The 16,857-nt window shown below is 44.7% G+C and overlaps 2 protein-coding genes across 2 annotated transcripts in view; one reads left to right on the forward strand and one right to left on the reverse strand.

The window, feature by feature from the left end:
• The window catches only part of LOC146073360 (extracellular calcium-sensing receptor-like), a 30,322-nt gene extending 24,505 nt beyond the window's left edge, over positions 1-5,817 (forward strand). Inside the window, exons 6-8 of the mRNA XM_083180536.1 lie at positions 1,188-1,415; positions 3,876-3,999; positions 4,913-5,817. Of these exons, the coding sequence (XP_083036662.1) occupies positions 1,188-1,415; positions 3,876-3,999; positions 4,913-5,817 (1,257 nt within the window). The remainder of the gene's footprint in view (positions 1-1,187; positions 1,416-3,875; positions 4,000-4,912) is intronic.
• Positions 5,818-12,010: 6,193 nt separating this feature from the next.
• Positions 12,011-16,857, reverse strand: part of LOC146073361 (extracellular calcium-sensing receptor-like) — a 41,095-nt gene continuing 36,248 nt past the window's right edge. The window contains exons 7-8 of the mRNA XM_083180538.1: positions 16,714-16,837; positions 12,011-12,936 (exon numbers count right to left, since the gene is read on the reverse strand). Of these exons, the coding sequence (XP_083036664.1) occupies positions 12,011-12,936; positions 16,714-16,837 (1,050 nt within the window). The remainder of the gene's footprint in view (positions 12,937-16,713; positions 16,838-16,857) is intronic.

Consider the following 16,857-nt stretch of genomic DNA (forward strand, 5'->3'; position numbering starts at 1 on the left):
CCTAATGCTTGTGTCGCCCTTCGAAACCCGTGTCGATCTTACCTATGTCAACCTATTTCACGTGTCAACCTAACCTTTAGTGGTTGACCCAATACATGAGAGGAGGAAAGGCAATGGTCATTGGCTGATCCGAGAGGGCAGGGTTGGGAGTACGTATCGAGATGATGATGATGGAGTGGAGATGTAGTGATTATAGAGGAGGAAACAGTGGCGTAACAATAGCGCCACAGACCCTGCAACAGCAGAGAGGTTCTGACCAAATGTGGGCGCCCGGCGCCGGGGGTCTCAGGGAGCTATTGCTATGGTGCTTGTGGCTGGGAGTTGGGAGTGGACCTGAAGGTTTACTAACCTGGTCCGGCGCTCCTCCTGGCTGACTTTCCTTATGAAAAATATCCCCCACAAAATGGCCGCCCCCTTAACGCAGACAGTTTTTGAGGATGCTAGAGGAGGCCGAAGCCTCCTCTAGCATCCTCAAAAACTGTCTACATTAAGGGGGCAGCAATTTTGTAAGGGATATTTTTCATAAGGAAAGACAGCCAGGAGGAGCGCCGGACCAGGTTAGTAAACCTTCAGGAGAGACAGTCAGGATGATCACCGGACCAAAATCTGCGGTCCCGGCTACAGCAGATGCAGCGGCAGGTCAGTGCCCTGACTCCCGGCCCGGCCAGGCACAGACCATCAAGGAGAGGTAAGGCTCGGGGGGTCACGGAATTTCCCAGGGGGGGTGGAAACTTTCCAGACGGGGGAAGGGGCGCGTAAATTATTGTTACGCCACTGGGAGGAAAGGCAAGGGTCATTGGCTGATCCGAAAGGGCAGGGTTTGGATTATGTATGGAGATGACGATGGAGTGGAGATGTAGTGATTAAAGAGGAGGAAAATCAATGGTCATTAGCTGATCCGAAAGGGCAGGGTTGGGAGTGTGTATGTTGATGACGATGGAGTGGAGATGTAGTGACCAGAGAGGAGGAAAGGCAATGATCATTGGCTGATCTGAGAGGGCAGGTTTGGGAGTATGTATGGAAATGACAATGGAGTCGAGGTGTAGGGGCCAGTGGAGTTATATGTGGATTTCTAATTCTGATCTAGTCCATTTTATTTATAACCTATGGAACAAGAGCCATATTGACTGTAAAATGAAGTAATGTGACCTTCTTCTACATACATCATATTTTCTACTTTTTTACAGCTCACACACTACGTGAGGAAGGTCAAGCTTACACTAAGTAATGGAAAACCAATTTACTTTGATAAGAACGGAGACCCACCCGCTGTCTATAGTATAGTGAATTGGCAGCCAAGACCAGAAGGGACTCTAAAGATAATTAACGTTGGCAGTTATAATACTGCAGCTCTTCCTGATGAAGCAATGACCATCAACTCAAGTCTTCTGAGGTGGCCTACAGGGGATCAGCAGGTGAGGCTCCAGATGACACTCCTGTCCAGTGTTCCCTCTAAGCTGTGCGCGCGTGCGCGCGCACACAACTTGACGAGCGTGCGCACAGACATTACAACAGAGCAGCAGTGGTCCCTTTTTGCAGTTGTGGACTCAATTAATGTGTGTTTCACCCATTAACTACATTGTGTGCTGTGTTTTAAATGTTTAATATATTTTTTAAGTAAAGTTAACATAAATGCTGAGCGTCATTTTCCAGTTATATATAAGTGATGCACAAAAATTTAAATTTCCTTACAAAGTTGCACAGCCAAAATCTTTTGCCGCACACAGGTTTCATAAAATTAGAGGGAACATTGCTCCTGTCCCTCTGTACAGGTGTATAGTTCTCTGAGTGAAATTATTAAAGATCAGATTAGCCATACTGACCAAAATGTGTTCTACAGCCCAAGATGTTTAAAAAATATTTAAGATGTTACAATTCGAGTATACACAAAAAAATCCCAATATATCAAAATATAAAGGGTACTCTTTACCTAGAACGGCGCCCATCGCGACCATTGCGACCATCGAATGCACTAAAAAACGGGTGCGATGCGATGCCCGCGATGGCCGTGATTTCCCATAGGGATCAATGTTAAAAGTGAGATTGGACACGATTTTAGTGTTCAATGCCTCAATGCCCGCGATTTTTATATAGGAAACAATGTTAAATGGGCCACAGAGCCCAAATAGTCACCGTGAAGTCTGAAATGGCCCCGACAATTGTTAACGCCACCCCACGATCAACGTCAACCCGAAGCGTGGCGAGCGCAGCGAGCCCGCGAGGGGCGGCGGTACGCGTCCTCCGACCTTTTCATACCCCCACTATCCACGTCGGCGTGGAGTTGAGAATAGAATAGTGTGGCGAGCGGGCTTCCCAGGTGTCCATGGCGACGCGGACACCTGTGAAGCCCGCGAAGGGACGCGTTTACCTGTGAAGGTATCCGCGTCCCCTCGCGGGGCTCGCTGCGCTCGCCACGCTTCGGGCTCGGTGGCGCGCTGCGCTCGCCACACTATTCTATTCTCAACTCCACGCCGACGTGGATAGTGGGGGTATGAAAAGGTCGGAGGACGCGTACCGACGCCCCTCGCGGGCTCGCTGCGCTCGCCACGCTTCGGGTATACGTTGATCGTGGGGTGGCGTTAACAATTGTGGGGGCCATTTCACAGTTCAAGGGCACTATTAGGGCTCTGTGGCCAATTTAACATTGTTTCCTATGGCCAAATCGCGGGCATTGAGGCATTTAACAGTAAAATCGCGTCCAATCACAGTTTTAACATTGATCCCTATGGGAAAATCGCGGGCATCGCGTCGCACCTGGTTTTTATGTACCCGCGATGCCCGCGATTTTTTACTATACTTTTGTGGTCCCCTGAGAAGGTGTTTTATCATGCCATCCCCCCCAGCAGAGTATGCCTCCACAGAGTGCACACCCTGCCAGCAGTGACCTACGCAGTGCACCCAAGCTGTTTACCTCCGATGGTTCCCCTGCAAGCAGGATGTGCTTCACATGGATGTTCCATTAAACTGTATATCATACTACTGTAACTACACAAAGTGTCTACTTTCCCATATCTGATTGAGTCCTTTTATGGGTCCTTTTATGGCTCACCTCCCACAGTATAACCTTTGTATTGCTCCCAACATGGCTGCCTCACCTGCTACACTTGTGGGTGGGATGATAAATACATGGACCTGTCTTATTGGGACTCTACTCTACACAGTAATCACTTCACTTTGTGTCATTTCTTCTAGAGGTAAGCTATTCCACCCAGGGTAATCCTTCACCAGGGGTGGCCAAACCTGTCCTACCAAAGGTGCATGTTTTCCAGGCAACCTGTGGATCTATAGTAGGAATGAATGCAGCAGGTTTGAAAATGTGACAGTTAGTATTGACTGCAGCTGTGCAGCAGCTAGGTGATGTGGGAAATGTGGACCGTTGGTAGATCTCGAGGACTGGTTTGGCCACCCCTGTCCTACACAGTGCACCCAAGATGGCTGCTTCACCTGGTACCTTATTAGGGTGGAATACACAACTCGTGAAAGTTATTATCCAAAATTCCTGTGCCAACACTACATTGTGCCTACTGTGCTCTCTATGCTTTCTTTTATGTCTGTGTGATTTGTCTATTGCTGTTCTACCCAAATCCTATGTGTTATGTGCATTGTTTTGATGTCTAAGGGCCTTGAGTCCTGTTGGAGAAAGGGCGCTATATAAATATAACTGGGTTAATAACTTACATAAAGGTGCATTATCGTCTGTATGGAATCTTCAGCTATCACAAAAGTCTAATACTGTATGGGCAGGCCAGTAAAAACGCTACACATAACCCTTCAGATACAAGTAGACATCCCTAGTGATAACTGTTTGTGTTGGCACTAGATATGTGCAGAACATTTTATACATAAAATATTATATACATTTCCGTAATTCCCAGGTCCCTCGCTCGGCCTGCAGTGAGAGTTGTCCTCCAGGATACAGGAAGGCCGCTAGATCAGGGCACCCCGTCTGCTGCTATGATTGTGTCCAATGTCTACAAGGAGAAATATCTAACCAGACAGGTAAATTTGCTCCCTGTAACATGCATTGCACACTCCAGTGTAATTTGCAGTTGACCCAATGAACAGTCCAGTGGCTTAAATATATAGATTGTTGAGGGCATGATGTGGAGCGGGCTTCTGACAGCTTACCAGCCAGTGACTGTCTCAGTATCACAGGGCAAATGGTCTGAGGTCTCTTGGAGTTAAGGAGGAGATGTCCATCTACCACTATGTCACTGGCTATAAGAAGATGGCGATATAAATGCATAGTGGTTCCCAAACCTTTTTGAATAATGACAACTTAGAGTATCACAATTGTTTTCATGGCACCCAGCAGCCAAGAGCTTCTTATTGATGAATTCAGAAAAAAAATATAAAAAATGCAGTTTGATGACAGTACGGGATGCCGACTGAACTCAGAAATTTTTTAAAGGGGCAATCACTTACAAGTGATTGCCCCTTTAAAAAAAGTCTGCTTCCGAACTTGGGTGTCATTACATTCCACCCATTGTGTTTTTTGTGGTTCAATTCTCATAAATAATTGGAATTGGTCCTGGATAAGCAACCCAGGGCACTCCTGCAATTGTCCCAAGGCATCTCAGGGTGCCACAGCACCGTTTGGGTACAACTTGCATACTAGTATTCGTGGCAGCCATCTTGATGTAAGACATCATCCCCAGAGAAGCCATATTGGAGACTGTGCAGTAATGTCCCTCTCAAGTTATTCTATCATAAAATTGTAAATACATGTTACTAAATATATTAAAATAATAAATAAAAGAAACAAATTGGTCAAAATTTGCATACATTTTGCTTAGTTTAGTAGATGTAGGAAATCAACACTAAATTAATTTGAAATGTGTATTTTCAACATCACACAAGACATTAATGACATGTAGTCATGTAACATTACCATATATTTGGTGTTTTGCAGATTCTATTAATTGCATCAGGTGTCCTTGGGATCAGTGGCCAAATCCTCAGAGATCCAGATGTCTTCCAAAATCCATGGAGTTTCTTTCCTATGAAGATACATTGGGAGGAACTTTAGCCGCAATCAGCATAATGTCCTCACTAATTCCTGCTCTCATTTGGACTCTTTTCATCCGGCACAGACAGACTCCTATAGTGAAAGCCAATAATTACTCTCTAAGTTGTCTTCTGCTGATGTCCATGTGTCTCTGCTTCCTGTGCTCTTTAGTATTTATAGGTTACCCCCACCACCAGACATGTCTCCTGCGTCAGGTACTATTTGGTCTGGCCTTCACTTTGTGCATCTCAAGTATCTTGGCTAAGACTATCCTGGTGGTGTTTGCTTTTATGGCCACTAGACCAGGCAGCAATCTGAGGAGATGGATGCGCCCCCAAGTGTCCTACATGATTATTATTACCTGCTTCCTGTTACAGCTTATCTTGTGCATCACTTGGTTGTCCTTAGCTTCTCCATTCCCGCAATATAACACTGAAATCAAACCTGGACTTGTCATTGTTGAGTGTAATGAGGGATCACCCATTGCCTTCTGGACCATGGTGGGTTACCTGTTCCTTCTGGCCACCATTAGTTTAATTGTTGCCTTCCTGGCTCGGAGACTTCCTGACAGATTCAATGAGGCCCAGTTTATTACGTTCAGCATGCTGGCCTTCCTCAGTGTCTGGGTCTCCTTTATCCCGGCTTCCCTCAGTGCTCAGGGCAAGTACACGGTGGCCATGGAGATATTTGCCATCTTGGCTTCCAGTTGGGCTCTGGTGGTCTGTATGTTCCTGCCTAAATGTTTCATCATAGTTTTACGGACCGACATGAACTCCAGAGAATATATGATGAGGAAGGAAAGACAATAGTTAGGTAGTAGAGAAAATATATCATTTTTGGTGAATTATTTTATAAACATTATTGTATTAAACTATATTTTATATACAGGGAGATAAGGTTGGATGCAGAGCCCATTGAAATAGGTATAATATTTGTTTTTCGCTACTACTCATTGGCTTGATAAAAGTCTATATGCAAGCCCTTGTATGGGTTTTTTCTTCTAACTAACTTCTGCTTCTTTATGTCTGTAAATGCTAAACCCTAAATGCATGTACACTAAATCAAATCACACGACCTGTGTCCTTGGAGGTTGATAGCCTTAGATATGACATCGGATGGGTGGTTTTGCACCATGGGAGGTTTTAAGCAAAGACATTATTATTGTAAAGAAAAACCATAAGGAGATAAATAAAAAATAATGTTTCCAACGCTGGTGACCAGGGCATAGCACATCAAACTTTAATTTGAGCTGGAATAGTGGAGGAGACCATGTTTCTCCAAGGATAGGTAGAGTTTCTGGGTCATCAGGAAATGTTCAAGGGAGGCCAATGAACACAGCAGAAGCCCACTAGAAATATCTCATGGGGAGTTCCTGTGGTGGAAATTCTTTGCCCGAATGCTTAATAGGGAAGGCTCCACTGCCAAGAACATTTATTAATGGACATACTTGCGCTGTCGTATTGGACAGTGGGACCCAGGTGTTCATCTTTATCTAACTGATGTTCCTATCCTGCGTTTGGCAGGCCTTTGGGTTTGGGGACTAAGTGACCATAGCTATCCTTACCTACGTTACATGAAAATAACCCTTGACCATCAGAAATAGCTGAAGTGAATGTAGAGCACACAACCCTTATCAAGACCCTTATCTGTTTAGTCATAAGCAGAAAATAAAAATATCCCAAAACATCATCAGAACAAAATCTAATCTTTTTTTAGCATGCTGGCACATTGGTGTACAGAGGTGGGGGAGATTCCTACTCACTGTAACGAGCCACATCCGGCGGGTCTGTGTAAATGCAGCCTGTGTCCGCAATGTGAGGCAAAGCTGCTGTATAATTAGACCCTAGCTCTGGGCCTTGTATGTCAGGCTGTTCACCTGTAGTAAGTCTCCTCATTAAGGAAGCTTGTCAGCCTTGGCTATTCTGATTGGGAGTGTTTCCATTATCTCCCATGCTGCTTTTCACCAAGGTGCCAGTGATTCTTAGTGCAGCCTGTCCTAGTCTGTTTGCCTGTCATCTGCTGTTTATTCAGCTTCCCATATCCAGCCTGTGTCTGGTGGCCTTGGAGTTCTCTGCTTGTTCCCAGATTCTGCAAGGACAGAGATAAGTGCTTTTTCTATCTCCTGCAGTTTTTCTGAAGTCCATTGCTAGCATATATCTGTGTGGAGTTATATTTTCTCTCATGTTTGTGTCATCCAGCTCTACATGGGTTGTTTTGTATATTATTAACACCTTCATGCATTTTTGCATCTATGTGGTCAGCTGGGACATATTGGGGGAAATTTACTAAAGGAAATTTGTAAAAAAATAGGTGTATTTGTATCCAGAAATACACTTATTTTTGACATTTACTATCCTGAAAATACGGCAATTCGTATTCGTATTGATTGCACATCAATACGAATACGAATTGCCGTATTTTCGGGATAGTAAATGTCAAAAATAAGTGTATTTCTGGATACAAATACACCTATTTTTTACAAATTTCCTTTAGTAAATTTCCCCCATAACGTTTAACACCTTCCTGCTCTTCTGCACTCATAAGTTTAGCTGAGAAGTATTATTTCTACGTATAACATCTTCTTGCATTGTTGCATTCATGGTAGTTCGGTGGAAGATTGTACCCCTATTTTCCACCGCACTACCGTTTTGTTATTGATCTACGCAGGGGTCACGAGGTTTAATTGTACGTTGGTCTGCTGCAGATCCCTATTTGTGGAGGACATGCCACATTTTGCTTTGTTTCCCATTTCCCATTTCTACGGGTTTTAGTTAGTTTCCCTCTTGATGCCTTAGCTATGCAGGTGCCTATAACCTCTGGAGGGATTAACAGAGTTAGGGTTGGGATCGTGGCCTGTCCTTTCCGGTAACCTCTTGTCTGGAATCCCCTCAGAGTCCTAACACTCACAGTCTTTAAGTATAAAAAAGTATAAAAAATTCTAAGAAGAGCCGTGTCCCAAAGTTAATACTTGATCTCAAGAAGTTTTTAGTCCCTGTTTGATTGGAAGTAATACAGTATAACCAGTCATCAAAAATATGAATTTGTAAATGATTTAATGCAAAGGAAGAAGGTTTTCTCCCAGCAGGAGTGGGATCTAAGCTTAGCCACTGGTGTATAACTTTGGTCACATTCTGCTTTTCATGGTTTGACTAGGGCTGCTTAGTTTAGCTGCATAGAACACCATTGTAGAGCAGAGTTTACCACACTCCCCCATTATGGTCTAGGATTTAAGGATATCCATGGTGAGCTAATTAGTACCTCAGTAATTTAAATGTTACCATCAGGCACAACTAGTGGCCTCTGTTAACCCAATAGTGCTGTTATCAGCCAAGTGTATGAGTGCTAGTGCTGGCACCTCTTTTTTTGCAGAAGGGTTGGAACCATTAAATCTTGCTGGAGTCTCATACTATACGATGACTATGAGAAGCACCATTATAGGCAATTGCTACTGACCCACCCATTTAATGGGACCTCAGTCATTAGGTGCAGAAGCAGAGATATATTCTTCATTATTCAGTTTCATTCTATCTGGATGAGTCTGATACTCTCTGTTCTATGGGATTTACTGGCAGAGATGAATATGATCCGTGTATTGTCTCCACTTTAACAGGGGGCCTACAGCAATTCACACCCCATCGCTTGACTGTGAATTTGCAGGTTGGCCAATAATCGATAGGTTGCACATGTGTATGGTCCTTGGTACACATGTGCGATAAAAACCTGCTACCATTCCCTAGGTGATTGACAGGAAGCCGGCATTTGGGAAGTGCTAACCGGCCGTTTTCTGGGAATGTCAAAGAAAAAGCAGGTGTGTCCAGGTGTTTGAGGGGAAGTCATGTGACATTAACCTCCGACCCCAAACAGCCTGTTTCTATTGTAGCCACCGAGTAAGTCCTGGACTGCACACACTGTGGAAATCATTCAATGATGACTGATTTCGAATGGATTTGCACGGGGCGGGATGTCACTCTGGCAGGGTGGTGTATACCTGATCATGGGCTCCGACAATTAGCAGCCCAGCGATAAGGAGCCCAGAGTTTCCTTCTGTGAATACATGCTTTTTTTCCCACATCGATTGTAGAATATGTGATGAGATAGATTTGTGTATGTTTCTGACACACCCCAAGCTGGGTGCACACTAGTCCAGGGGTGTCCAAACTTTTTGCGACGAGGGCCAGATTTGGTGAAGTGTAAATGTGTGGGGGCCGACCATTCAGCCTGACATTCTTTGAATCATTAATCACATCAGAATGGTCCCCCACTCTGCCCCCATTTACTGTATGTCCCCCAGCCTGCCCCTCCTTCACTGTATGCCCCCCATTCACTGTATGTTCCCCACTCTGCACCTATTCACTCTGTCCCCCAGCCTGCCCCCCTTCTCTTAATGTCCATCAGTGCCTCCATTCATTGTATGTCCCCAAGCCTGACCCTCCTTCACTGTATGACTCCCATTCACTGTATGACCCCAAGCCTGCCCCTGCTCCCCCTTCTCTGAATGGCCATCACTGCCTCCATTCACTGTATGTCCCCCACTCTGCCCCCTCCCTTCTCTGTATGTTTCCCAGCCCCTTGTGTGAGCCAGAGGAAGGAGAGGCAAAGCAGGCACTGCAAAAACAGGAGATGCTTGGGCTTCAGCTGCTGCCCTCCTCCGCTCTGCATGTTACGGGAGCAAGCTTCCCCATTGCTGCCCCCCCCTCTCCAAACACTGCTGTCACTGTGATTGTGGAGTAGGGTGATATACGATTGCAGCAGCAGGGGTAGGACGCCTAACACATCTGACTGTGGTGGCCGGCACCTCCTCACTGCAGGCAAAGGCGTGCTCACTTGGGCCCCACCTTTAGTGTCTGGTGCTGTGCTTCCTACATCTGATGCTCTGCCTGCTTCCAGCTGAAGGCTGCGGGCCGCTTGAAATGACAGCACGGGCCGCAATTGCCCCCCCCCAGCCTGACTTTGGAATTGCCTGCACTAGACGATATATCGTTAACGATATGTAAGATACCAATATTGTTAACAATATCATGCATATGATCTAGTGTGTGCCCTCAATATCGTTAAAGACACACACACTCATCTGTACATGCAGGCAGGGTGGACATGACAGAGGCTTTCACATACAGTATATTTCAGGGGTTTTAACACTGTCCAGGAGGGAAACATTCATCATAGGAAGAAAAGAATTAGAACACAAGGACTGGGGAAATCTGAGGAAACATTACCTCACAGAAAGGGTAGTGGACAAGGGGAATAGCCTCCCATCAGAGGTGGTAGAATCTAAGACAGTAGAACAGGGGTGGGGAACCTCAGGCCCGGACGCCGTATGCGGCCCCTGTAGCCGGTCTGATTGGCCCGCCCGGCGGCCTTGCCGGGAGTCAAGTACAGGGGAATTCTTGCGAGATGTCGGTAGTTCTCGCGAGATTTCTCTTAGTCTCCAGCTGCTGTTGATTTTCAGTCCTATTCAGCGGCAGCCGCAGGAGTGCGGGACGGCTGCAGCAGGATTTGTAAGATAAATTTTTACAAATGGCCCCTAACTTTGCCTTTATCAACACTGAACCTCATATTCCAATTTTTTGACCACTCTTCTAGTTTATTTAGCTAATTTTGCCCATCTGGTCTGCCACCTCTTAACAATATTATTACAATATTATTACTTCATACCCTATTTGATCCTTATTTCTGTGTAAGGTCCTTATGTCTATCCCATGCATGGTTACATTGTTCTATTGCAGGGGTGGGGAACCTTTTTTGTGTCAAGGGCCATATGTATGGGGAAAAAATCCTTCTGGTACCAAGGTCAACCTGAACTGGTTGGTGACCATCTGTTCCAACAACTGGCAACTTGGTCATCCTGCACATTCATTAAAATAACAGGGGGGTCATAGACTTAGTCATCATATGTCCGACGCTCTAAATAATAAAAAAAAGGTACTTGTTTCCTAGCACGGCGCCCATCGCATGGCATTGTGTACCTTATTTAGTGGTGTGCGATGCGTGCGATGCGATGCTTGTCCAATTAAATATCACATAGCATCGCATGCCAGCAAATGGGATGCGATGCAATGCGATTTTTAATTGTACAAGCACCCATGGCATGAGATGTGATGGGTACCGCGAGGTACCCATGATATGTAACCCCCAGTATGCACACCATCCCGAAGTGTGGCGAGCACAGCGGGCCCCACGAGGGTCGGTGGAACGCGTCCTTCTACCTTTTCATACAACCACAATCCACTCCACGCAGTCTGACTAGTATAGCTGAAGAGTCGGATAAGCAACCAAGTGAGCCACAAGTTCTTCCATGTCAACTCCACAATTTTAATGTAAGCAGGAAAGGTTCCATAACCCTAAACCAGTTAAATCTAGAGAAGCCTTCAGTGATTGTATTATTTTGTTATCTGTGCCTGGCATATACTATGTCTTGAAAGTGACATTTCAGAAAACACAAGATGCTCAAGAAATAGCATCCAGGGAAGAAACCATTTGGTCTTTGATGGCTTGTAACCTTAACCAGTTGGCAAACCATGAAGACATTGGATGCATCATGGAAGAGAACACCATACAACTTCATCAAAATAATTCACAGCTCAAGCAGATTGCATGTCAAACCACCCCTGAACCCAGAGAGGTGGACAAGTGAACCATGCAAGTACTCACCTCTCCACAGCCAGTGGTGTTTGACATTACTCTGATGAAGGACATTCAATAATGTATTGTATATGTATGTTTTAGAACTCAAAAAGCATCAGATTAATTTATTTCTGTGTTTTATTTTTAGAACGGTGACTTGAATACAGTATACTGGTATATTTTATCTTTCAACCACCTGTACAAATAAACTACAATAACACAGTATGTCCATTTAATTTTTAGATGACTTTGCTAATGTCAAATTGTATTTACCCTGTCGGATTAAGGCAAGAACTGATAAATATACACCAATATGACATTTTTGAATGCTTTATTATTCCGTTACAAACTTTAAGAGTGATCCTTTACACTTTATGTCTACATTGTGTTGGTTTTATCTTGATCTCTGCTTTTCTTCATAAGATATTCTTTAGTGTTCATCTCTGGTCTGTACACTATAATAAAACATTTAGGCAGAAACATACAGATCACCAGAGCCCAACTTGAGGCCATGATGGCAAATATCTCCATGGCCACCGTGTATTTACCTTGAGAACTGAGGGAGGCCGGAATAAAGGAGACCCAGACACTGAGGAAGGCCAGCATGCTGAACGTAATCACCTGGGCCTCATTGAAGCTGTCAGGAAGTCTCCGAGCCAGGAAGGCAACAATGAAGCTAATAGTGGCCAGAAGGAACAGGTAACCCAGCATGGACCAGAAGGCAATGGCAGAGCCCTCATTGCACTCAACAATGATGAGTCCTGGTTTGGTCTCAGTGTTATACTGTGGGAAAGGAGGGGCGAGTGACAGCCAAGTGAGACATAAAAGAAACTGTAACAGAAAACAAGCAAATATTATCAAGTAGGACACTTGAGGTGTCGTCCATCTCCTCAGGCTGCTGCCCGGTCTGGTGGCCATGAAAGCAAAGACCACCATGATAGTCTTGGCCAAGATACATGAAACACAAATTGTGAAAACCAGGCCAAATGAGGCTTGACGCAGGAGACACTTCTTAGGCTGAGGATAACCTATGAAGACCAATGAGCAGAGGAAACAGAAGAACAGAGAAGCCAGGAGAAGACAGCTGAGAGAATAATTATTAGCTTTGACTATAGGCGATTGCTTGTGACGACTGAAAAGTTTCAGTATAAAACACGGTGTGAAGGAAGATACAATACTGACAGCTGCCAGACTGGTTCCCAATACATCTTCATAGGAGAGGAACTCTGTGGCCCTAGGAAGACAACGTGTTCTCTGGGCATTTGGCCACAGGTTCCATGGACACTTAAAACAATCAATGGAATCTAGAACACAAAAGTACTATAACTACGTTCTTCTCAAAAGCACTTATACTGGTTTTTTTTAATATTGATAACGAATAATGGGTAGTAATTATTAGAATATATAAAAAGTATTATCTCAATTGAACACAAAAGCGTATCGAGCAATGCGAGGGTATGCGTTAAACTAATTGGAGGTCCATGTCGACAGTTGTCGACATAGACACAAAAACTCTTTTGACCCTGTTGACCATTTTAATGTCGACCTTTTCCATGTAGACCTTTTGACCCTGTCGAGCTTATAACCCTTTCCATCTATTGTATGTTGACCTTTTGGGGTTGGACCTATTGACTGTCTATTTAGACACATTGCGGTATATTCAATCAGTGTCGAAACTGCCGTCTTGCCGAAAAGACGACATTTTTTCGACATGAATACATCGGAAGGGGTTCCGATCTATTCAATCTTAGCTTTTTTTTTTTCAGCCTGTCGAAAAGTTTCGACACGCTGAAAAGCAGGTAGATTGACGGAAGAGCCGCTAATTCACCTGCTTTTGATGAAAAAAACAGCCAAAAACTGCTGTGTTTCCGTCATGCCTTAATCCGGCATAACAAAATGCCGGATTGAGGCAGGGAGGATAGTGCAGGGTGGGCAGCAGCAGCTTACACGGTGCCGTCCTCCTGTCCGCCGCAGCCTGCACCCTCACGCCGCCGCCCACACCCTCGAGCACCCTCCCGTACATTCCAGCCGCCGAGCCGGGTGAGAGCAGCTCACCCTGCTCCATCAAGGCTGCCTATTCGGTTCTCGCCTTCTCCCGTCATTCCCCGCCGGCCGGGTGAGTGTCAATCATCGGCCAAATCTGACATCCGGATTTGGCCAATGAATTGAATAATGGATGCCGGATCCATTCCGGCAAAATGGATCCGGCATCAATAGAATATTGCCCTCTGGGTGAAAGTTTCTGAGATGGGAGTTCTATTTCACTTGGGATGTTGCTATGGGGAACCAATCAGATCTACTTATTTATTTAGCACCTTCTAGAAAATAATCGATTTTATCTGATTGTTTGCCCATAGCAACGTCCCATGTCCAATTAGAACTTGCATGTTAGTAAGTTTTCCCCTCTCTATGTTAATACGTTTTCAATAAATCCATTCCCACACATGATGCATGCTCAGGTTGCTTTATATTACTGTTTGACCCAGCTTACTGGTTATTTTTATCATATTTTTGTTAAAAGTTAAGATTCAAACATATTTGTAAACATTTTGTAAATGGATAGGCAGGAAAAAGCGCCCAATAGTTAGGTACAAAAATAATGGTGTGATCTATTTAGGTAAGACAAGCCTCTTGTAGTCCCAAATGTATAGTTCAACAACGTCCAGAATAGTTGATTCTTGTACTTTTCTCCACCAGGGACATGAAAAAAAAAAAATGCAAAAACATACAATGTGTAGTTTCGTTTATACAATAAGTGGATATGAGGGTCCCCCAAGGGAATATCAATCCTTAATGGAATTCTTCCTTCTCCCACCAGTGTTTGTTCGGATCAACAGGGTTGATGCATTCCATGTGTAATAATAGGGCAGTATAATATTGTGCGTTCCACCGCACGAGCCTCCACACTTCAATCCAGTATATCCGGCATCACTAACCGGAATAAGTTATTTAATGGCCGTGCGTTTCATCGTGACAGCCAAACATTCAGTGCTGTCCATCCGGTATTGTTAGCCGGAAGTAAGGAAACCAACTTCCGGGAGGGTTGGAGAACATGGCCGTGCGTTCCACTGCGCGGGCCACCATACGAAATGCCGCATTTCCAGCGTCAATAGACAGCAACCTAGTGTCTTAGGCACAACCCCCCCCGGACTGAGCGAGGCCCTTATCCAGCATTTAGAAATCGAATTATTATACCATACCCCGTCCGCTTATATCATCCAGCATGCAGGGTGCCATTCCCTTATATGGACTTCCGGGTCTCATTTCCGGCCCATTAAGGTTTATCCGTCATTTTAACATATATATATCTTTCAAAGTGTGACCATATAGAAGGTGAAGTTTACTGTATATATGTACCACGTTATCAAATATGTTTTTAATGAGTTTTAGATATATTACTTGTTCCCCATTTGACGCCACCCCCAGATCCACCCTAAGTGGGAGGCAACATCAAGGGGTATATAAACCCTTACTATGGAAGGTAACAGCACCACCTTGAAAAAGATCCCAGAGTCGAAACGCGTTGGTGCAGTGCTGTTAACTTTTTTACTCAGATAGGTCTACCAACTGACCACTGAATCTGGTGAGCATCCTGAGGCCTCCAATTACATCTGGGTTCCCAGTGAAAGTGTCGGTGGGTGTAGTCAAGGTTTCTGTTTTATTTTTTGTTGTAACGCATGTTTTATGAAAGATACCTCCTTTTTTTATTAATAAATTACATCTTTTGGATCATTATCCTATGCTTAGACGGTGTTTTCTACATGTAAGCATACATGTAAGAATAGTACATTGTGGGTGACACGTGGTGATCCTGTACATTTTTGATCCGAACAAACACTGGTGGGAGAAGGAAGAATTCCATTAAGGATTGATATTCCCTTGGGGGACCCCCATATCCACTTATTGTATAAACGAAACTACACATTGTATGTTTTTGCATTTTTTTTTTCATGTCCCTGGTGGAGAAAAGAACAAGAATCAACTATTCTGGACGTTGTTGAACTATACATTTGGGACTACAAGAGGCTTTTCTTACCTAAATAGTAAGATCACACCATTATTTTTGTACCTAACTATTGGGCGCTTTTTCCTGCCTATCCATTTACAATTGTATATTCTTGACTGGGAAGGTAACTCTCAGTTTGGTTAAGTGCAGCCCTCATTTTGCGCCAAGGATTATATTACCTTTTACTGTATTTAATATTTGTAAACATGTATTTTACTATTTAATTGCACATGCTATGACTAAGTGGTGTCTTGCTCCCTATGTCCCGGCTCCCATTGTGAAATGATCTCCAACCCTCAGTGGCAATAGTGCACGGTGGCATAACCCGCATCCTCCTATCGGTAATAGTTCCCCAGTGGCACAGGCCTCCAAACATCAGTGAAGATAAATCCCCACTGTTGCATTACAAGCCCCAAGGAGGGCCACCATAGGTTCCCAGGGGAGTGGTGGTGGTGGGGCAGGGGTGGGGGTGGCTGGTACACTTTTCTCATGTCCACCCTGCCGCTCTCCAAACCTCGCAAATAGTATATTTTTCCATCTGAGAGTAAGGAGGATGCTTGGCCCCAACTTCCTCAGTTGGCCACCCCCCCTCTAAGTACCAGGGTCCGGCAGAACTGTCTGCAGCTCTGTCCGCATGTGTATTCTATATGTATGTAAATTAACCCCCTTCCAGGGCCAGTATATTGTGAGACAACCCCCTACCAGTTGTCCGTCAGCATTCCTAACCCGTCCTTGAACTCACCATACTCTTCACACTCTGTAGTCTGGCTGTAATGTTGGCTCTGTATGGTGGAGATGTGGCGCCTATGCCACACCCGCCGAGTGCCACACAAGCTTATGTGCATATGAGCCAGCGTACCATGCCAAATGCATCTTTCTTCCATACATCCGACCCTACTTGAGTGTTGCTGTCCTTAAAAATGGTAATGAGGGTGATGATCACATGTGAAGCTCCACTACCGGATGGTTGTCCACAAGCAGAAGACCTCCCACTCTCTATCCACTGTCACTACCAAACCTCTATCCCTTATTGTTTAATATCTCAGTCTGGCTGAATCCCAGTGCACTGGCTCACCTGTCTGGTTGGAGATTTCTCCTTGTAGACACTGGACACATTGGAAGCAGCAGGCGGGTTTTCCTGGTATAGCGGACTTCCTGAATCCAGGGGTGCAGCTCTCACTGCAGACTGACCTAGGGACCTGGGTGCATATAGGCAGAG

Source organism: Crinia signifera, chromosome 4, assembly GCF_055691185.1.
Source record: "Crinia signifera chromosome 4, ASM5569118v1, whole genome shotgun sequence".
In the NCBI taxonomy this organism is placed as follows: Eukaryota; Metazoa; Chordata; class Amphibia; order Anura; family Myobatrachidae; genus Crinia; species Crinia signifera.